The following is a 20,751-nucleotide window of genomic DNA, read 5'->3' on the forward strand; positions in this document are numbered from 1 at the left end:
TTCGTAGGTGCTAGACCATGGCAGCATTTGGCCAGTGTCAAAGTATGGAAATTAAGAAACGGCGTTGCCCTTTCTGGTAATAAAACAGGAGGTGTTAAGACGTTCAAACACCAAAATAGAAACATATTCTCTGGGTCTTTCTATCTACGTGGCTTTACCGAAAGGCCCATAGAATATTTATTCCTGCAGTGACGAAAGTTTTAAGTTAAAATAGAAACCCTTTTGCAAGGAATCAAGTCTGCATTGACCACACGCCTTTTGGCGTTCTCTGGTCTGCCACTGGTGAGACAAGGCCATACAGACAGCTGTCTCTGGTCTAGGCTAATCAGGTCCAGAGACAATGCATCATACATGAGCAGAGCATGTTTGTTTGCATGTTCAAGACAAGCACGTGTGGCTAATGCAGACTGTGCTCCTTGCAACAGGTATCTATTTTGTGTTTGAACATCTGAACACCTCCCGAAGGGTAAAACATCAATTCGTTTGTTTGCATATCCATAGGCTCTGCTCGGCAACAGCACTTGCCCCGGACAGCCCGTTCACGGCTCACACAATGGATCCGTTATCCTTTGCAGCGCGCCCGAAAGAGCGTCTGTGCAGTGCACTAATCTCCAGCCAGCACGGAGCGGCAGGTCGCGTGGGATGCTGGAGAGCGTGGGGCGATTTGTCGGCGTGTGTCGAGGGAGTGCTAAGCATCTGCACCGGGGGCTGCGCACAGACAACGTGGAAGGCCTCACGAGTGTCGGAACTAGCCGATCTCACAATCTGTACTTTCGCAGAGGCTTTCGTTGGTGTGAGTGTGTGTGAGAGATAGAGAGTGTGTGAGTGTCTCAGACAGTGGTGCTTAACCTTTACTGCAGCCCAGCACCCCTTTGGTTCTTAAGCGTTAAAACAATTATAATGTTAATACATACATAGGGTTCATAATAATAGTATTGGTCGCAAAAGCCTACGTGATAATCCATCGGGTTGATGAAACAAATTAAGTGGCCGTGCTGAATTTGTGTTTCGATGAATTACCTTCTAAATCAGGGGTGGGGAACGTCCGGCCCGCGGGCTGTACAAGGCCCGCAAAATCATTTGGTGTGGCCCTGCCAAGGCAACCGCAGGCGGGACTCGAAATTCAATAAATCGAGGAGCAAACCTGGAAAAGCAGTTGCGAGTAGCAGCAACATCATCAATACCAGCTAACATCATCACACGCCTCACCAAAGAGAAGCAGTTCCAGCCATCGCATTAGTGGCGAGTTAATTAAATGTTTGACCAAATATAACAAGCTAATTTTTAAGTTGCTAATTTTGTATGGCCCGCGAATAATGTTATAAATATCCAAATGGCCCTTGGCAGAAAAAAGGTTCCCCGCCTCTGTTCCAAGTAAAGATCTGGCCACGTCTCGCACCCCACCAGGTGAAGAAGAGATGCCGGTATCAGACCTCGCGGATACATCACCACAAGGTGGCATGGTAGAGAGCATGGGTGGTGCATCGTGCCAGCCATCCCAGTCAGTGATCCCGTACCACCTGGGTCTGTCCCGTGTGACCTCCTGGCAGCGAGCCTTACACACTGGGCACGATGGCCTCAAAGTGCACCTAGCCTGGCACAAGCGTCACGGTGATGTTATCGCCACTGAGTTGTGAATGGCGGCTGTTGCTGATGTGTGTGTGTGAGAGGGGATGTGAGAGATCGGGGTGTATCTGTGAGTGTGTGTGAGAGGGGATGTGAGAGATCGGGGTGTATCTGTGTGTGTGTGAGAGAGGGGATGTGAGAGATCGGGGTGTATCTGTGAGTGTGTGTGAGAGGGGATGTGAGAGATCGGGGTGTATCTGTGAGTGTGTGTGAGAGGGGATGTGAGAGATCGGGGTGTATCTGTGTGTGTGTGTGAGAGGGGATGTGAGAGATCGGGGTGTATCTGTGTGTGTGTGTGAGAGGGGATGTGAGAGATCGGGGTGTATCTGTGAGTGTGTGTGAGATGGGATGTGAGAGATCGGGGTGTATCTGTGAGTGTGTGTGAGAGGGGATGTGAGAGATCGGGGTGTATCTGTGTGTGTGTGAGAGGGGATGTGAGAGATCGGGGTGTATCTGTGAGTGTGTGTGAGAGGGGATGTGAGAGATCGGGGTGTATCTGTGAGTGTGTGTGTGTGGTAGAGTAGTGGTTAGCGCGCTGTCCTGGCGACCTGAGTTCGTTTCCTGCTCACGGCCAACACCAGTGACGATTATCTGAACTGGTCTTGGGCCTCAAATCAGGACCTGGAGCGCTGTGTAAACATCGCCACTGGGGAGGCAAATGCGGCCGGGCGTGGTGCCGGCCACCCACCCCCTCGTGTGCAGTGCCGGCCTTCAGAGGTGCTCGCTAACGGCACTTGCCCCAACAGTCTGTTAAGGCTATATGGATGACCTTTGTCTTTGTGCAGTACTGGTGGTGTTGTGCTTATCAGCATTCGGCTACGAACTCGGTAACCCGAGTTCGATTCACGCTCACGACCAACACTGGTGACGAATATCTGAAGTGGGCTTGCCCCTAAGTCGACTCGGCCTCAATTGAGTAGCTGATGCGGTGTGTGGACAAAGGCGGCCGGTCCTGGTGCCACCCCCCCCCCCCTTCACAGGTGCTCGCTAACAGCTCTTTCCCCAAGTCTGCTGAAGACTATATGGGGGATCTTTGTGTAGTAGTAGTAGTCCTGTAGCAAGGTGCTCCCCGTGTGTGTGTAGATGGGCTGCGTGTGCTGGCAGGGCCGGTCCCGGACAGGTTCCACTCACTGGCGCTCACCGATATGAGGGGTCAGCGCGCCTATGGTGTGGTGCTGACTCACTACCGGGTCGTGCGCCAGCCCCAGCACGTAAGCCACTCACTCACCAACCACTCACTCGGTCACTCACCAGCCACTCACCAGCCACTCACCAGCCACTCACCAGCCACTCACCAGCCACTCACTCACCCACCAGCCACTCACTCACTCTCTGTTCCCCAGATAATGGAGAGTGTGTGTGTATGTGTGTGTGTATGTGTGTGTGTATGTGTGTGACTTCCAGGAAGAGACACGGACAAGAATGGTCAATGGAGAGAGTGGGGGGCCCAAAACACCTGGGGAGAGTGGGGGTCTCAAGGATGCAGGAGAGAGTGGACGTCTCAAGGAAGCAGGGGAGAGTGGAGGTCTCAAGGGAGTTGGGGAGAGTGGAGGTCTCAATGGAGTTGGGGAGAGTGGAAGTCTCAAGGATGCAGGAGAGAGTGGACGTCTCAAGGGAGTTGGGGAGAGTGGAGGTCTCAAGGGAGTTGGGGAGAGTGGAGGTCTCAAGGAAGCTGGGGAGAGTGGAGGTCTCAAGGAAGTTGGGGGGAGTGGAGGTCTCAAGGTAGCTGGGGAGAGTGGAGGTCTCAAGGGAGTTGGGGAGAGTGGAGGTCTCAAGGGAGTTGGAGAGAGTGGAAGTCTCAAGGGAGCAGAGGAGAGTGGAGGTCTCAAGGGAGCTGGGGAGAGTGGAGATCTCAAGGGAGTTGGGGAGAGTGGAGGTCTCAAGGGAGTTGGGGAGAGTGGAGGTCTCAAGGAAGCAGGAGAGAGTGGAGGTCTCAAGGAAGTTGGGGAGAGTGGAGGTCTCAAGGGAGTTGGGGAGAGTGGAGGTCTCAAGGGAGTTGGAGAGAGTGGAAGTCTCAAGGGAGCAGGGGAGAGTGGAGGTCTCAAGGGAGCTGGGGAGAGTGGAGATCTCAAGGGAGTTGGGGAGAGTGGAGGTCTCAAGGGAGTTGGGGAGAGTGGAGGTCTCAAGGGAGTTGGAGAGAGTGGAGGTCTCAAGGGAGTTGGGGAAAGTGGAGGTCTCAAGGGAGTTGGGGAGAGTGGAGGTCTCAAGGGAGTTGGGGAGAGTGGAGGTCTCAAGGGAGTTGGGGAGAGTGGAGGTCTCAAGGGAGTTGGGGAGAGTGGAGGTCTCAATGGAGTTGGGGAGAGTGGAGGTCTCAAGGGAGTTGGGGAGAGTGGAGGTCTCAAGGGAGTTGGGGAGAGTGGAGGTCTCAAGGGAGTTGGGGAGAGTGGAGGTCTCAAGGAAGTTGGGGAGAGTGGAGGTCTCAAGGAAGTTGGGGGGAGTGGAGGTCTCAATGGAGCAGGGGAGAGTGGAGGTCTCAAGGGAGTTGGGGGGAGTGGAGGTTTCAAGGAAGTTGGGGAGAGTGGGGGACCTGCGGTAGCCTTGTATGCCCCCATCTGTGTGTGTCTAATTTCCCGGGCTCCATACTTCACCGCGCTCCAGGAATTCCTCTCGTGGTGAGTGGAGTGATGGACGTGAGGGCGGTTAGCGATGGCGATGTCGATGACGGTGATGCTGATGATTTTTGTGAAGATGGTAATGTTGATATTTGTAATAATGGAGATTGCTGATGATGATATTGGTGATGTTGGTGTTGGCGATGTTGATGCTTGTGTTCTCGATAATGATCGCGGTGATGCTGGTGATTATTGTGATGTTAGTTATGCCGATGTTGTTGATTGTGATGCTGATAACGACGATGGTGGTGGTGATGGCGCCTTGCCCCGCAGGCTGTCCCACGCGCTGGCAAGTCGGCCCTGTGCCACCACCACCACCACCTCCGTCTCCGCGATGGAGGAGGCGGCGGTGGTGGTGGAGGTGTCACGATTCGCCGCTCGACTCTTCCTCGTGCCCCTCGCCCCACCAGGACCCCTCCACCTGGTGAGACCCCGGGCCCTACCCACCTAGCCCCCCCCCTAGCCCCCCTCTCCCTACCCCTGTCCCTACCCCCTGTCCCTACTCGTCTCTCTAAGCCAATCCCAGAGTCTTGTCCAGTTTCTCACTCTAACCCTCTCCGCTAACCCTTCCCCGACTCCCTCATCTTATCCCTCACCTTATCTTGCTGTGGTTGTTGCAATGTTGTTGTTGTGATGGCTGTGGATATTTGTTGTGGTCACCGCCGTTATTGTCATTGTGGTCTTAGTGAGTGTTGCTGTTGTTATTGTTGTTGTCGTCATTGCGATTGTTGTTGATGTTGCTGCAGTTATTGTCATCGTTTAACACGTAGGCTTTCGCGACCAATATTATGAGTGATCATCATTGCGGTTGTTGTTGTGATCAACGTTGCGGTTGTTGTTGTTGCTGCTGCTGCCCTGAGTGGCCTCTCCCGCCCCCTCTCTCCCCGCAGTGCGTGGAGATGGGGCCGCTGTGCGTGCTGCTGCCGCCCTCCGACTCGGAGGTCCACGACCTCGACCTGACGGTGCCCTTCACCTGCCTGCGCTCGCACCACCTCCTGCAGGTGCCCCCCCCCGCTACCCCCCGCTACTCCCCGCTCAGCCCCCCCACCCCCCCAGTCCCTTCGTGCTGTCCGCCTCTGTTCACATCCAGGCCCCAGGACATTGCTGTTCTCACCAATACCGATACCCGCCATTCGCCACTCAGTGATGGTGACGTCAGCACGGAGCCAGTGCCAGGCCAGGTGCACGCACAACGACAAAGATCCCCCGTATAGCCTTAACAGATTGTTGGGGCAAGTGCTGTTAGCGAGCACCTATGAAGGCCGGAACGACACACGAGGGGGTGGGTGGCCAACACCACGCCCGGCCGCCTTTGTCTCCCTAGTGGCGATGTTTACACACCGCACCAGGTATTCATTTGAGGCTGAGTCGACCTGGTGGAGACCCAGGACCGGTTCAGATAATCGTCACCGGTGTTGGCCGTGATGGGGAATCGAACTCGACTCGCCAGGTTCATAGCGCAGCGCGCTAACTGCTACACACACATACACACACACGTACAGACACACACTTACATACGTGACGGTGTGCCTCGTCCCAGGTGCTCACGTGCCTGCTGCTGGAGCAGAAGCTGGTGCTGCTGTCGGCCGAGTGGGCCCTGCTGGCGCCGGTGGGGCACAGCCTGCTGGCGTTCCTGGCGCCGCTGTGCTGGCGCCACACCTTCGTGCCCGTGCTCGCCAGCTCCATGCTGGGCTTCCTGGAGGCGCCCACCGTCTACCTGATGGGCACGCACGGCAGGCACAAGCACGCCATCAGCCAGGTGAGCAGGCACAAGCACGCCATCAGCCAGGTGAGCAGACACAAGCACGCCGTCATCAAGGTGAGCGAGCACAAGCACGCCGTCAGCCAGGTGAGCAGACACAAGCACGCCATCAGCCAGGTGAGCAGACACAAGCACGCCGTCATCCAGGTGAGCGAGCACAAGCACGCCGTCAGCCAGGTGAGCGGACGGCCGGCCCCATCGGCGGGGCAGTGCTGACGCGCCTCCCATTAAGACGGTTGGTTATGTACGGCGCGAAAGAAGTTCGGCGAACTTACAACAGGAGGGCACCTGGGTTCGATTGCCCGGCTGGGGTGTGGCGCTTTGCACGTAGTCCCCCCTGTTCTGAAGGGTGTGCGAGCGAGTACGGGGAGCGGTGGAACGAAATGGGATTGAGCACAGGGAGAAGGGGGGAGAGAGAGGAGACTGAGGACGCAGAGGATGAGGGGAGGGGACATGGAAGGAGGTGAGAGACGGGAGATGAGGTGGGGGGCAAGGCCACGAGTAGATGTGGTGACTGTGTCGTTGTCGTTGTGCGGACAGGTGGAGGACCTGGTGATCGTGGACCTGGACAGCGGGCAGCTCGTCCCCACGCCGGCCAGTGTGCCCGGGTACCCCCCGGGATCCGCGGGGCCCCCCGGGACACCCGACGGGCAGCCCCTGACCCCCCTCATCGCTCCTCCCGAGGAGGCGGCGGAGGCGTTCTTGAGCAGGTGACGACCCCTGACCGGGAGTGTTCATCGGGGTGTTCATCGGAGTGTGTTCACCCACAGTGGTGGATCCACGTAGGGGGGATATTGGGCTAAACTATTTTTAATTTTACCAGGTAAGGCCCACTGAGCTGTATCGCTCTTTTTCAGAAGCGTCCTGGCTGTCACAAATGATAGCTCAACGAAGTGGCTCAGCAGACAAATGCTCTAAATGCGTGGTGATGTTGATTCTAAATGTGGAGGGAAAAACCGGAGGACCCGGAGAAAAATCCACGCGACCACAGGGAGAGAGACACGCAAACTCAATACAGCAGACGTCAGGGTTGGGATGGAACCCACGACCTCCTATAATACCAGGCGAGGTAGTTAACATCTCGCCACCGTGGCGCCCACATGGGCTCCCGCCCCCCCCCCCCCCCCCCGCTTTCTCGCCCTTTAAGACCACAGAAAATACGTTGAATGATTATTTCATTGATGTTGGGCGGCAGCAGTGGTGGCTATGCCGCTGCACGTGGCTGCCTGTGAATCGGCGCCGCGGGGGCAACAGGCGGAGTTGGGGCCATCGAACAGCTGCCGTGCCGTGGCCCGCCGGGAGAAGGCGGTCCCCACCACAAAAGTGGATTAACGTCATCCGTGGGTTTTGAATGGGATAGAGCGTTGCCCCCTCGCACGCATGGATTTCCCCCGGGTGCTCCAGTTTCCTCCCACTTGCATACGAAAGCTCATCATTAATTGGCTGAAGACATCTTAGTCTTGGGACGCCTCCGTCAGTAGCACCGAGGGATGCAGCTGTATAAATGACGTCGCTGTATACAATCTCGTCATTATTATAATTGCGTTCTACGGGAGCGAGTTCACCGGAGTGTGTTCGTCACCGGCGTGTCCCCCGGCGTGTACCCCGCGTGCAACGCAGCTGCCGCCACGTCTGCGTCCGCGAGGAGGCTCACGCGCTGGGGGTCGCGACCCCGTGCTCCCTGCACGAGCTGCGGCGAGCGGCGCGCGCCCGGCGCCAGCGGCTCAACGCGTGCATCCAGGAGCTCTTCCTGGGCTTCATCCACCGCGCGTTCCGGTAGGGCGCCGACACTGTACGGTACACCACCACGCGTTCCGGTAGGGCGCCGACACGATACTAAAGGGTGTGAGGGGACGGCGGCTCGATCGGCCACGACAACGACGACCACTCTTTAGCCACGTTATCGTTACGACGCAGGACCACACAGCGTGACGGTTCCCGGCGTGCCAGGCTGTGTCGCGGTACACCGAGGGGCTCTGTGCTGGCGTCCGACACAGGGAGGTGTTGGCGCACCTGGACGTGGAACAGCGAGTGTTCAGCCGCGAGGAATTCCTCGAGTCACGGAGACCTGCGGACCTGCCCTTCTACCGCAAGGTGACGCCTCGCGCACACCTCGCAAGATAACCTGTGTAAAAAGAAATGAGCGCGCGTAATTTCCCCCCCGCCCTTCCCAGTGTTGGTCTTGATTGCGATGCATCCATCCGATATCTCGAGCAGGGCGGCCTCAATTCGCCTCTCCTCACCTCCCCTCTCCTCACCTCTCCTCGTCGCTGTGTGCAGGTGCTGGACACGGACGTGTTCGATTTGTTCCTCAAGGATCGCCTGGCGCAGAAGGCCGACTCCTTCTCTCGCCTGGAGAACAAATCTAGCTCCTGGTCGCAGAAGTGAGCAGCTCAACCGTACCGCGTAACCCTCAACCGCGTGACCCCTCACCCGCGTGACCCCTCACCCACGTGACCCCTCACCCGTGTGACCCCTCATCCGCGTGAACTCTCACCCGCGTGACCCCTCACCCGCGTGACCCCTCACCCGCGTGACCTCTCGCTCCCTTGCCGCCCACGTGCAGGATGAAGCAGGAGATGCTGCGCAGCCTGCGCCGGTGCACGACAGAGGAGCGAGCGCGTCAGCAGCCGCGGCCGACCAGCGCTCATCTCGGCGAGGGAGTCACGACGACGCATCCTGGGGAGGAGCACGACCCCAGCAGCCTCGCGTTCGCAGGTGGATCCTTTGTCAGAGGACACGGGGCAGGGGGCGAGGGGCAGGGGGCAGGGGGCGAGGGGCAGGGGGCAGGGGGCAAGGGGCAAGGGGCAGGGGGCAGGGGGCAAGGGGCAGGGGTCAGCGTTAACGTCGATCCTCTCCGCCAGGTCCCGCTCCGCCGGTGCCGCCGATGGAGCCCTGGGGCCCTGACCCGTGGGACGACGGCGCGGTCTTCACGCTACCCCCGCTGCCCCCGGACCCGCTGCTGCCCGGCGAGGGGCAGCGCTACTGCGAGGGGCTGTGCGCGGCGCTGGGGGCGGCGCTGGGGCAGGTGGCGCCGAGCCGCTGGGGGCTGCGGGCGGCGCTCCACGCGGTGCGCGCCGGCGCCCGGCTCGCGAGCCGCCAGCCCGAGCTGGCGCTCCACGACCTGCACAGGTTACATTTAAAACTTTTTATTTTTGTATTTGACCAGGTGTAAGGCCCACACTGGGCTGCTACGTAGCTCTTCTTCATAAGCTACCAGGCTATCACAAATGATAGCCCAACGAAGCGGCTTGTTACCATCATCATCATGTGGAAATTTATAGCAATGTGCCACATACTCTGGACGCGTTTGGAGAGGAAAATCCCGAGGACCCGGAGAAAAACCCACCCGCGGAGGAGAGTTCGTCTCCCATAGCTGTTGAACAGTGCCAGGTTCTTCTCCCCTTCTATAATTACGAAAAATGACGCGGCACACCGAGGACCCTTCTGAGCCGTCTCGGGAGCTCAGAGGGGTCCAGGAGAGACGAGGAGGGAGAGGCTGCGTCAAGGCCTCCACGCTGCTGCTGCTGCACGGAGGCGAAGGAGCGGCGTCTGTTCTCACAGTGGGCGGGGATATGAGAGGGGAGGGGTTCAGAGTGGGGGTGGCCACACAGAAGCCACGTGACTTACACACGCGAACACGCAATGACACACCGTCGCGTGCGCGTCGTCCCTGCAGCATCTCCAAGATGGACAAGTCGGTGGTGCCACCCGACGAGGCGCGGAGGATCCTGCTGCTGCTGCCCACGTGGGCGCGAGCCCAGGTGGAGGAGCGAGCCGAGCTCAGGTGAGGGGCACCACGGTGGCTGGGAGATGTCAACTACCTCGCCTGGTGTACAGGAGGCCGTGGGTTCGATACCGACCCTGACGCCTGCTGCTGTATACTTGGAGTTTGCGTGTCTCTCTCCCCGTGGTTGCGTGGATTTTTCTCCGGGTCCCCCGGTTTTTCCCTCCACATTTAGAAACGGGTGACTGGTGGAAACCCCATGAACGAACAATGTCATAGCATTGTAGAATATAGGTTTGTGTGATGGATGAGGTTGCAGTGACAGCGAGTGTGACGAGTTTAGTAACAATGTGATGGTTCCATTGCCTCTCTCACACACAGAACCCCCCCCCTCCCCCACCCCATGGGACTGTGATTCATAATTGAATTTCGGTTGTCGGATCGCGTGAGTGCAATGTTGTGTCGTGCACCCTCCTCCACGCGACACAACAGCACACAAGTGTTTTTGTGGAGCAATTGCTGAGCACGTCTGGAACTCTCTCCAGCGACACTCCCGGCGGCGCTGCTGCTGCTGCGGAGGCCTCCGTGATAAACCGGCCACGTTTAGGTTCACGCCACAACCTTATTGATCGGCTGCGTCGGGCAGAGGAGGGTGTACCACGTAACATTTGACTCGCACGGCGATCCGACCCAAACAAACAATAACATCTATCGCCAACCGTTACGTTGGTGCATTACATTGCTACTGGACATCCATGACAAAAGAGCTTTCCAGCTCATCGGATTCCTCCACTATAAATAAACATTCTGACTTTCTGAAATCGCCAGCACTGCGATTCATTATTTCTCAAGGGGATGTCTCCAGCCCGTGCCAGCCCCCCCCCCCCCCGGTCTAACCCGTGCCCACCTGCCCCCCCCCCCGCACGCCCCCCAAGGTGGCTACTGCAGGAGGAGGTGGACGAGCCGGCGCTGCCCCCCCACGCGGCGGGGCCGACGTGCGCGACGGGCTTGCCGGACGGCCGCGTGCGCAGCTTCGCACTGCCCTCGGCGCCGCTCTCCTGCGACGAGCTGGGCACCTGCGTGCGGGAGGCGGGCATCACGTGCGACCCGGCCACCGTCGGGCGCCTGTTCGGCGCCCTCACCAACGGTGAGGCACGCGAGCGACGGGGTCGGGTGGGCGGGCGGGCGGGAGGGCGGAAAAGGAGGGGAAGGGTTGGGAGGCGCGGCGGCGGCGATGGCGGCCGACGGGGTCTGCCCTGGTTACCGCCGTCCCCTGGGGCCGCGGCTTCTTTGCGACACGGTCGAACCGGGCCGTCTCGCTCGCGACGGGCGCGTTGGCGACGGGCGCGTTTAGCGGCGATCGCGTTTAGCGGCGATCGCGTTTAGTGGCGATCGCGTTTAGCGACGATCGCGTAAGGTGGCGCGCGTGCATCCCCCGCCTCCAGGCCGTGGCGAGGTGCTGCCCGCCGACGCGGTGCGGCGGCTGTACGAGGCGTGGCGCGCCACCGAGCGGGCAGCGCGGGAGCTCTCGCTGCCCGTGGAGGCGCTCGCCCGCCTGGACAGCAGCGAGATCGTCTACAAGGTGCCCCGCACGCACGCGCCCCACACGCGCCCCGCACGCACGCGCCCCGCACGCGCCCCGCACGGCACCGCCGTCGCCACACGCACTCGGCGCTCACGGCCGCCCGTGTCGCGACCCGGTACCTCCTTTGGGAATGGGGTGCTGGACGCCTGCTTGTGAATACCACGGTGGCTAGGAGATGTTAAATATCTCGCCTGCTGCTGTATGTTTGGAGTTTGTGTGTGTCTCTCTCTCCCCGTGGTCGCGTGGATTTTTCTCAGGATCCTCCGGTTTTTTCCCTCCACATTTAGAATCAACATCACGTACTTGGCTGCTTTAAATTTCCACGCGATGATAAGCCACTTCGTTGAGCTATCATTTGTGGCCAGGTCGCTTCTGAGCGGGCGAGGAACACATGGATCGGAGGGTGCGTGCGTGTCGGAGGATCGCGTGGACTCGAAGAAGGGGGAGGGGCTTGGGCAGGAGACTCCCACGGATGGAAGGGACCACGGTCGGTGGTTGAGACTAATGACGGAGTGGCAGTCAAAGGGGGGAGGGCGTACACCATGGGAACGAGCTCGGTAGATTCTTGCTGCATCGTGAGATGCCAGGAGATGGCGACGGCTTAGTGATGAGGCCTTCACCCAGCAGTGGATGGATCATGGCTCACAGCGGTGATGGTGGTGATGGCGGTGATGGTGTGTTCATGCCAGGTGGGGGGGCATTTGGAGCAGTGGCACACCGTGCTATGGACCCCGGGTGGTCCCGAGTTCGATTCCCGCGCACGGCCAACACCGGTGACGATTATTTGAATCGGTTCTGAGCCTCTCCTAGGTCGACTCGGCCTCAAATTAATACCCGTTGCAATGCGTAAACATCGCCACTGGGGAGAAAAAGGCGGCCGGGCGTGGTGGCGGCCACCCACCCCCTCGTGTGTCGTACCGGCCTTATAGGTGCTCGCTAACAGCACTTGCCCCAACAGTCTGTCAAGGCTACACGGTGGATCTGCGTCTGTGTGTGCCAGGTGTCGCCAGTGGTGCTGACCAGCCTGGGGCAGGGCCGCGTGGCCATGACGCAGTCGCGCCTCTTCCTGCTGCGGGACGGAGCGGCGGTGCCCTTCGTCGACATCGCCAAGTTCAGCGACATCGAGGTGAGAGACCGTCCGCGTCGTTCCGTCGCGACGACCGCGAGACGCACGTACGTTGACCTTCTTTCGCACCGTGCGTAGCCAACCGCGCTAATCGCAGGTGCGGGGGGGAAGGACAACAACACTAAACACAGGAAGCGATGATGGTGATGACGATGATGATGACGAATGTGGGCGAAACCCGACCCCGTTCGATAAATCGACAGTAGCACGACGATTTGCGGAGTGGTGGCGCAGCGGTGAGCGCGCTGCGCCGTGAACCCGGCGAGTTTGAATTCCAGCAAACGCAATCTCGGTTCTCGGTCCATTCGGATTTCTTCGCAGATTTTTCGGGGCAATTAAGTAGCCACGGAGTGATCTGGCCAAATTTGTGTCGTCAAGACCGACGCACGGCCAAACAAATCGTCACGGCCACCGTCGTTTCCGCCGCCTCGCCGTAAAACGCTCACCGCTGTTCCCGTCGCGAACGTCGCCCGCCGCCTGCGGCGCGCCCCCAGGACGTGCAGGAGGTGTCCACGCTGGGGGTGCTGCGGCCGCGCCTGCAGGCGCTGCGCGTCGTCTCGCGGCGCCACCCCGGGGCGCCCTTCGTCGCCAACCTCAAGGAGCAGCACGGACCCTGGTGCCTGGCGGTGCGCGAGATGCGCGCCGGCAAGCGGCTCGCCCACGCGCTCAAGGTGCGGGGGGCGGCGGGGGGGTGGGGGGTGAGGGGTGGGGGGGAGCGCCACGGCGGGCAGATTCGCTTGATAAATAAAAAGTCACGTGAGCCGTCGCGCACGCCCCCCCTGTGCCGCGTGCAGGACGCGCAGTTCGTGCACCGGGCGCTCACCAACGTGCTGCTCATGGACGCGGTGGCGCAGTGCGTGCGGCGCAAGCGCACCGCCACGGCCGCCGCCATGCTGGCGCACTGCACGCGGGAGGACGCTCGAGGTGACGCGGCTCTCCCCCAGCCCTCCCCCCCAGCCCTCCCCCCCAGCCCTCCCCGCCACCTCTCTCATGCCCACGCTCCCCCGTGCTCTCGCTCTCTTGCGTACGAACGTGGACTGAGTAGCAAACGGAGCAGCAGCAGCAGCTGTAGAGTCTGGGTTGTGGATCCGGCCGCAATGGACACGAGTTCATCCAGAGACTTGTAGACCTACACAGCGACCCACGGACTAATACAGAGATCCATAGACTGGCACAGAGACCCACAGATTATCACAGAGCCCCATAGATTCGCACAGAGCCCCATCGATTCACACAGGGACCCACAGAGTCCCATATATGTAATTTCTCCAAACACACAAAAAATAAAAATGTGTCGGGTCTCATGGTGGGTTCCGCCACCGTGAACTATCCCAAGCGGCCCTCCGCTCCCCTCGCCCATCCCTCCTGTGACCCCCTGACCCCCCCTAACCCTGACCCCCCCTAACCCTGACCCTCCCCCCCCCCCCCCGTGCTCAGTGTCGGTGGAGAGCGGCCCGCTGGCTGCGCTGGACACGCTGGACACGCTGGTGCACCGGGTGACGCCGGCGCAGGGCAAGCCGCTGGCCGTCGACGCGCTTCTCTACGTGCCGGGTGCGGCCCCCCACCCCTCGCGACCCCCCACACCCCCCCCCCACACCCCCCCCCCCACCCCCCGCCCCCCCCCCCCCTTGGCGTGAAGCACGACGTGTCGCCGCTGCGTCGCTCGCAGGGACCTCGGAGGCAGACGACCGGGCTGTCTGGGTGACCTTTGTCTTTGTAAGTGACGTGACCCCCGTCCATCGCTCTACCCCCCCCCGCCCCCCCCTGTCCCCCCAGGCGAGCTGCTGCACGGCGGGGGGGGCGGAGAGGGCACCCCCCCCCGGCTGTGGTGCGCTCTGAGCGGGGGCCGCGTCGTGGTGTTCGACGCGGCCACCTGGACCGTGGAGCACGGACACCTGCAGGCCGGCACCAAGAGACTGGTGACACCGACTCACGCACGCATACAAAAACAGACAAAGATCCCCCGTGTAGCTTTAACAGACTGGAGGGGCAAGTGCTGTTAGCGAGCACCTATGAGGGCGGGGAACGGTACACGAGGGGGTGGGTGGCCAGCACCACGCCCGACCGCCTTTGTCTCCCCAGTGGCGATGTTTACACACCGCACCAGCTACTCATTTGAGGCCGAGTCGACCTAGAGGAGGCCCAGGACCGGTTCAGATAATCGTCACTGTTGTTGGCCCGTGAGTGGGAATCGAACCCGGGTCGCCGGGTTCACAGCGCAACGCGCTAACTGCTAAACTACTCCCACACACGCGTCATCACACACACACACGCGTCATCACACACACACACGCATCATCACACACACACATACACGTGTCATTACACACACGCGTCATCACACACACACGCATATGGAATCCCCCCCGTGTGCGCTCGTACTCACCCTCACGCCCGTGCCCCCCCCCCTCCGCCCCCCGTGTAGAACCGCCTGCTGTGCGTGGGGGGCTCCCAGGTGTGGGGCCGCCTCGTCCGACCCGGAGCGTCTACATCCTGGAGGGGGCACGCGGGCGGCGCGCTGGGCTGCCGCCGCCACCTGGCGGGGGCACGCCGACGAGGTCACCGACCCTCCTGCACGACGACGACGACGACCGGCGGGCCAGCGGGCGACGGCCAGCACACGTGAGGGGCGAGAGCGGGAGTGTGTGCGTGTTCGTGTGTGCGCGTTGTGGGCGCGTGTGCGTGTGTGCGTGTGTGCGCGTGTGTGAGTGTGCGTGTGTGTGCCCGTGTGTGTGCGTGTGTGCGCGTGTGTGCGCGTGTGTGCGTGTGTGTGTGTGTGCCCGTGTGTGTGCGTGTGTGCGTGTGTGCGCGTGTGTGAGTGTGCGTGTGTGTGCCCGTGTGTGCCCGTGTGTGTGCGTGTGTGCGCGTGTGTGAGTGTGCGTGTGTGTGCCCGTGTGTGTGCGTGTGTGCGCGTGTGTGAGTGTGCGTGTGTGTGCCCGTGTGTGCCCGTGTGTGTCCGTGTGTGCGCGTGTGTGCGTGTGTGCGCGTGTGTGTGTACGTGTGTGTGTGCGCCGGTAGCGGCAACGTCCGGATGCTCCCTGGGTTTAACAAGGGTGGGTTGTGTGAGGAGCTCACAGGTTCTTGTGAAGATCTGGGCAGCCCCATCATCATCATTGGTGAGCTCCTCCGGCAGGCGAGGCTGCGTTGGCTGGGTCACACAGCACGCATGCCCAGACTCTGCATGCCCAAGCAGCTTCTGTTTGGATGGATAGAGGGAGCTAAACGGGCGCAGAGATAAAGACTGTTGGTACGAGAGGATGTGGAGCTGAGTGGACTTGCCGATGACTGGCACCAGCGGTGTCAAGATCGGCCTCTGTGGAGGAGTCTCGTGAAGGACGCTACTGGGCAGTTGGAGGTAGTCGCCCTCCAGAAAGAGCGGATGGGGGGCATGCGCGTTGTGTGTGTGTGTGTGCATGCGCGTTGTGTGTGTGTGTGTGCATGCGCGTTGTGTGTGTGTGTGTGCATGCGCGTTGTGTGTGTGTGTGTGTTCATGGTGTGCGCTACGCTACCTGGCGGGCCGGTAGTGTAGCGGTGAGCGCTACGCTGCGCTACGAACCCGGCGACCCGAGTTCCATTCGAACTCACGTCCAACACCAGTGAAGATTATCTGAATCGGTCCTGGGCATCCCCTAGGTCGACTCGGCCTCAAATGAGTACCCGGTGCAGCGCGTAAACATCGCCGCCAGACGAAGGCGGTCGGGTGTGGTGCCGGCCCCCCCCACCCCACGTGCCGGCCTTCGTAGGCGCCACTCGCTAGCAGCGCTTGCCCCAACACTCTGCGAAGGCTACACGGGGGATCTTTGTCTTCGCTGTGTGTGTGCGCGCGCAGCGGAGTGATCTCGTGCAGCGCCGACGGCCACATGATCACGTGGGACGTGCACGCGCTGGAGGCGGCGCGCCACGTCCGCCTGCCCGACTGCCGCTCGCTCACCTCCGTGCAGCTCCACGGCGGCGAACTGTGGTGCTGTGCGTCTCACGTGGGGGGGGGGGGGGCCTGTGAGGGGGTCAGGGGGGGTGATGGGAGGGGGGGGGATGGGAGGGGGGGATGGGAGGGAGGGGGGGCCTGGGGAGGGGGGGCGTGGGGGGGCCTGTGGGGGGTGAGGGGGGGGGATGGGAGGGAGGGGGGATGGGAGGGAGGGGGGGGATGGGAGGGAGGGGGGATGGGAGGGAGGGGGGATGGGAGTGGGGGGAGATGGGAGGGAGGGGGGTATGGGAGGGAGGGGGGGCCTGGGGAGGGGGAGGGGATGTGGGGGGGCGCGGGGGGGGGGGCTGGGAGGGGGGCGTGGGGGGGCTACTTGCCCCACCAGACTGTTGAGGCTACACACGGGGACCCCCTTTGTCTTTGTGCACCTGTAGGCGTGGAGCGGTTCGTGGTGGTGGTGAGCCGGGCGGGTGAGGAGCGCCGGCGCTTCGGGATGATCAACGACGGCTGCTACATGCTGCTGCGCTGCTTTCTGCTGCTTCCAGAGGTGCAGCAAACACCGCTCACCCCCCCCACCCCCAACTCCTCCCTGTGCTCCCTGCTTCCCCCCTGCTTCTCCCTGCTTCTCTCTGCTCCCGCTTTCTCCTGCTCCGGCTTCTTCCTGCCCCCTGCCCCCCCCCCACTCACCGACTGCCCGTCGCGCAGGAGGGGAAGCTGCTGGCCGCGTGCCGCAACAGCGGCGCCATCCTCGTGTGGAGCCTCCACGGCGGCGACGGCGGCGCGGGGCAGCCGTGCGCCCACGTGGCGCTGCCGCTCGTCTCCGCCGTCACCTGCATGATCCACATCAAGGACCAGGTCTCGCGCCCGCACCTCCCCTCCCCCCACCCCACCGGTCGGCCGAGCCCGGCGCACCGCGGTTGCCGCTAACACGCCGTAGCCACCGGCACCGCCGCTGCGGCCGCTGCTACTGCTGCGTCGAGGTGTTTAATCGCAAAGTGCCCCGAGACGCTCCGCATCGATCGAGCCCCTTTGAAGAGCGAAATGCGTCGTGGACGAGAACGCTGGCGCCGATGCTAACGCCGGCGCGGTGTGGTGTGGTGCGCAGGTGTGGGTCGGGGCGCGCTGCGCGATGCGGCCGGGAGCCCGCGCCTGCCTCTTCGTGCTGGACGCGCGCTCCCTGCGCACGCGCCAGCAGCTGGAGGCGCACGCGGGCGCCGTGCGCGCCATGTGCTCCGCCGAGCGGCGCTACGTGCTGAGCGGCGCCGGCCACAACGACGGGCAGGTCGCCATCTGGCGGGTCGAGTGACGGCGCAGGGAGGCCACGACGCACCACCCTGCGGCGTTAACCCTGCCACACCGTACCCCTGCCACACCGTACCCCTGCCACACTGTACCCCTGCCACACCGTACCTCTGCCACACCGTACCCCTGCCACACCACACCACCCTGCGACGTTACCCCTGCCACACCGTATCCCGTTCACACCGCAACACCCTGTGGTGTTGGGCCCCGTCACATCGCGTCTCGGGTAGATCACACCACTCTGCAGCATGGCTGATGCCACATCGTAGGTCGGCAACACCGCAATGCGACGTGGGTAATGTTACACCGTGCTACCAAACAACGCCACAACACGCTGCGGCGTGGACCCTGCCGCATTGGTTGCTGGCCACAGCACAGTGCGTACGCAACAACGACCGGCCGCATCACCCCACCTCGCAGGGCGGCCGCATGGCAGATGTTGGTGGTGGGGAATCAATGATGATGGTGATGGTGGTGGTTGGGATGATGGTTGGGATGATGATGGTTGGGATGATGATGGTGATGATGAGTGTGGTAGTGATAATGGTGGTGGTGATGATGATGGTGGTGGGGATGATGATGGTGATGATGGTGATGATGAGTGTGGTCGTGGTGGTGGTAATGATAAAAGTGGTGGTGATGATGGTGATGGTAGTGATGAGGATCGTTTGTAAAACTGCTGTACATTATTTGACTAAACTTCAGCGCCGTGGAATTAAACTAATGCATTGGACTGACGCGATGAGAATTGTACTGTACAAACAACAGCCTCAACACCTTCGGCAACAACACACACCGTGCGTGGCCTTAAAAAGGAAATAAAAATGTAGGCGGCGACGTTTCGGGCGATGACCCCTTTTTTCATAAGCACTTAAAACGAAGAGGTCACTTTCAAAACGATCTCAGAAGCGGTTCCGCGGTGTCTCGTTCCGCGGGACGTTTTCCCCGGGGGGGGGGGGGGGCGCTGCGAGCCGCTCGGTTTGGTTGACGCGACGTTGGCGACACCGCGAGTGGCGGGTTCGTCCATCGCGCACCATCGCACCATCGTTACTCATCACACCACGGTGGCTCGGAGATGTTAACCACCTCGCCTGGTATGCAGGAGGTCCTGGGTTGGATCCCGACCCTGACGCCTGCTGTATAGTTGGAGTTTGCATGTCTCTCTCCCCGTGGTCACGTGGATTTTTCTCTCCGGGTGCTCCGGTTTTTCCCTCCACATTCAGAAACCAACATCTACACATTGACAGTATTTGGCTACTGCTATACATTTCCACGTGAAGGTGATACATACGGCTTTTTAAGGACTGCGTTGCGGCTCTTGAAATATTGAGGTTTTTTTTTTCTTACCGGATTCGATAAAAAACAATTGTTGGTTGCTGACCCCTGACCATGGAAGTCCAGTTCACCATGGAAGTCCAAATCACCATGGAAGTTCGGTTCACCATGGAAGTCCAGTTCACCATGGGCCATGGAAGTCCAGTTCACCATGGAAGTCCAGTTCACCATGGAAGTCCTGTTCACCATGGGCCATGGAAGTCCAGTTAACCATGGGCCATGGAAGTCCAATTCACCATGGAAGTCCAGTTCACCATGGAAGTCCAGTTCACCATGGAAGTCCAGTTCACCATGGAAGCAGTCGGCAACCTGCGGCTCCGAAGCCTCGTGCGGTGCCTCTGAAAGCTTCGTGACCTCATTCACTCTTTATTTAAGGCCGCTGCAGCCTCGTGTTCACCACACACACACAGAGTGCATTGCGGCTCTTGAAATGTTGGGATTTTTTTAATCACCCGAATTCGAAAACAAAAAAAATGTCTCTTCGTGTTGTTGTTGGTTTGCCGACCCGTCGTAGACGCAAGCAACACGGCGACAACAGCCGAGACTCGGCGAGCCTCGCGGCGATGTTTCAGTAACGGAATACATTCGGGCGGTGGTGGCTTTTGATGGTAGTGGCCGTGGTGAAGCAGTGTGGAGTGGGTGCGAGATGTGGAAATCCCACCGAGGTGGTAACTCTTTTTTCCGAGGAGAGAGCCTGGCCACAAATGACAGCTCAACAAAGCGGCTTGTCGCGTGGACATTTCCAGCAGCAGAATTATGATTTAAATCCATGACGCAATTACACGAGCGGACGTGATCATCCGTCCGTCTGTCCCACCACCAGCCAGAACATCTTTCTCTTATATCACAACAACAAATACCCGTATGATTTTGCATGACGCTCATGATTTATTTTGAGGTTGTGGATTACGATACTAGGTCACTTGCCTGTAGGACCCGGCAGTTCTCCAGCACCGGTTGGGCCACAAACTTCAACTTCGCCGCTTGCTGGCGAGATCTCACTCCACCGTGGGTCGAAAATCCAGGCCCAGAGGCGAGAGAGCGTCCGCCTCGTTCCGTGTACGTCCGTCGAACTCCTTGCGGAGCCAACCGTGCGGATCGAGAGGTGCGGTGGGAAGGACAACGACACTGAAGGCGCAAACAATGATGCCACGCTGCTGAAATGAGATGAGAGGGAGGCAGAAGGGGAGGGGCCCGCGCGGCTGCTGGGAGGGGTATAACAATGGAGGGAGAGCGCTGCCATGAGGATGAACTATTGTCTGCTCATTTTATTGTCCTGTGTCACGTGACTCGACACACCCTCCGGCCACGTGACTCATGCCCACTTGGATTGGCTGCCCTGCCCCAAATGTGATGTCAAAGGTCACGTGCGGCCAGATCCAACGCCTCTGTTCTCAAGGCAATTACTATATACAGTAGTTTAAAGTTATGAATTAACACATGTTAAGCGTGTACATGAAGTCTTGTTTTCAACTTACGTAAATATTTGTGAACTCATTTACAATTATTCAAATGAAAGTATTTTTTAAATATTTTAAAAAGTCGCACATACGTCGAGCTTATAATTGTAAAGTTTTTAAAACACCATAAAAAATTCCCACGGTGCCAATGGCGGGAGTGGGGGGGTTCATCCGTGCCCAGCCTTCACCTGGACCCAAGCTCTGAGTCGCCCTTCGCCCCCCCTCGCCACATGGCAACATCCACCAGCCACTCACCCACTCGCACATGCATCCTTCACACGACTGTTGGGGCAA

General features: G+C 60.1%; 3 protein-coding genes across 3 annotated transcripts in view; 2 read left to right on the top strand and 1 right to left on the bottom strand.

The window, feature by feature from the left end:
• The first annotated feature begins 4,267 nt into the window (after positions 1–4,267).
• Positions 4,268–6,794, top strand: LOC144931768 (MAP kinase-activating death domain protein-like). The gene is made up of 4 exons (XM_078856035.1): positions 4,268–4,662; positions 5,129–5,239; positions 5,779–5,997; positions 6,541–6,794. The coding sequence occupies exons 1-4, from the start codon at positions 4,273–4,275 to the stop codon at positions 6,712–6,714; spliced, it is 894 nt and encodes a 297-aa protein (XP_078712161.1). The 5' UTR covers positions 4,268–4,272; the 3' UTR covers positions 6,715–6,794.
• Positions 6,795–8,139: 1,345 nt separating this feature from the next.
• On the top strand, positions 8,140–18,492 carry LOC144931333 (DENN domain-containing protein 3-like). The gene is made up of 16 exons (XM_078855135.1): positions 8,140–8,384; positions 8,567–8,718; positions 8,865–9,132; positions 9,680–9,787; positions 10,663–10,874; positions 11,173–11,309; positions 12,313–12,438; positions 12,933–13,109; positions 13,233–13,470; positions 13,876–13,989; positions 14,215–14,357; positions 14,864–15,060; positions 16,268–16,404; positions 16,795–16,907; positions 17,066–17,215; positions 17,466–18,492. Exons 1-16 carry the CDS (start codon positions 8,140–8,142, stop codon positions 17,664–17,666), a joined length of 2,718 nt encoding a protein of 905 aa, XP_078711261.1. The 3' UTR covers positions 17,667–18,492.
• A 654-nt stretch (positions 18,493–19,146) lies between these two features.
• LOC144931769 (visinin-like protein 1) overlaps positions 19,147–20,751 on the bottom strand; it is a 32,251-nt gene continuing 30,646 nt past the window's right edge. The window contains exons 5-6 of the mRNA XM_078856037.1: positions 19,925–20,073; positions 19,147–19,175 (exon numbers count right to left, since the gene is read on the bottom strand). Of these exons, the coding sequence (XP_078712163.1) occupies positions 19,162–19,175; positions 19,925–20,073 (163 nt within the window). The 3' untranslated portion in view covers positions 19,147–19,161. The remainder of the gene's footprint in view (positions 19,176–19,924; positions 20,074–20,751) is intronic.

Source organism: Lampetra fluviatilis, chromosome 4 (assembly GCF_964198595.1).
Source record: "Lampetra fluviatilis chromosome 4, kcLamFluv1.1, whole genome shotgun sequence".
NCBI lineage: Eukaryota > Metazoa > Chordata > Hyperoartia > Petromyzontiformes > Petromyzontidae > Lampetra > Lampetra fluviatilis.

Excerpts from the sequence above, each read along its gene's own strand:
- LOC144931333 (XM_078855135.1), top strand. The coding sequence starts at position 8,140 with ATGAGCGCGCGTAATTTCCCCCCCGCCCTTCCCAGTGTTGGTCTTGAT. Across the intron at positions 13,110-13,232 it reads GGCTCGCCCACGCGCTCAAG|GACGCGCAGTTCGTGCACCG; the intron begins GTGCGGGGGGCG and ends TGCCGCGTGCAG. Across the intron at positions 13,990-14,214 it reads CGCGCTTCTCTACGTGCCGG|GCGAGCTGCTGCACGGCGGG; the intron begins GTGCGGCCCCCC and ends CTGTCCCCCCAG.
- LOC144931768 (XM_078856035.1), top strand. The coding sequence starts at position 4,273 with ATGGCGATGTCGATGACGGTGATGCTGATGATTTTTGTGAAGATGGTA. Across the intron at positions 5,240-5,778 it reads GCTCGCACCACCTCCTGCAG|GTGCTCACGTGCCTGCTGCT; the intron begins GTGCCCCCCCCC and ends GCCTCGTCCCAG. Across the intron at positions 5,998-6,540 it reads ACAAGCACGCCATCAGCCAG|GTGGAGGACCTGGTGATCGT; the intron begins GTGAGCAGGCAC and ends TTGTGCGGACAG.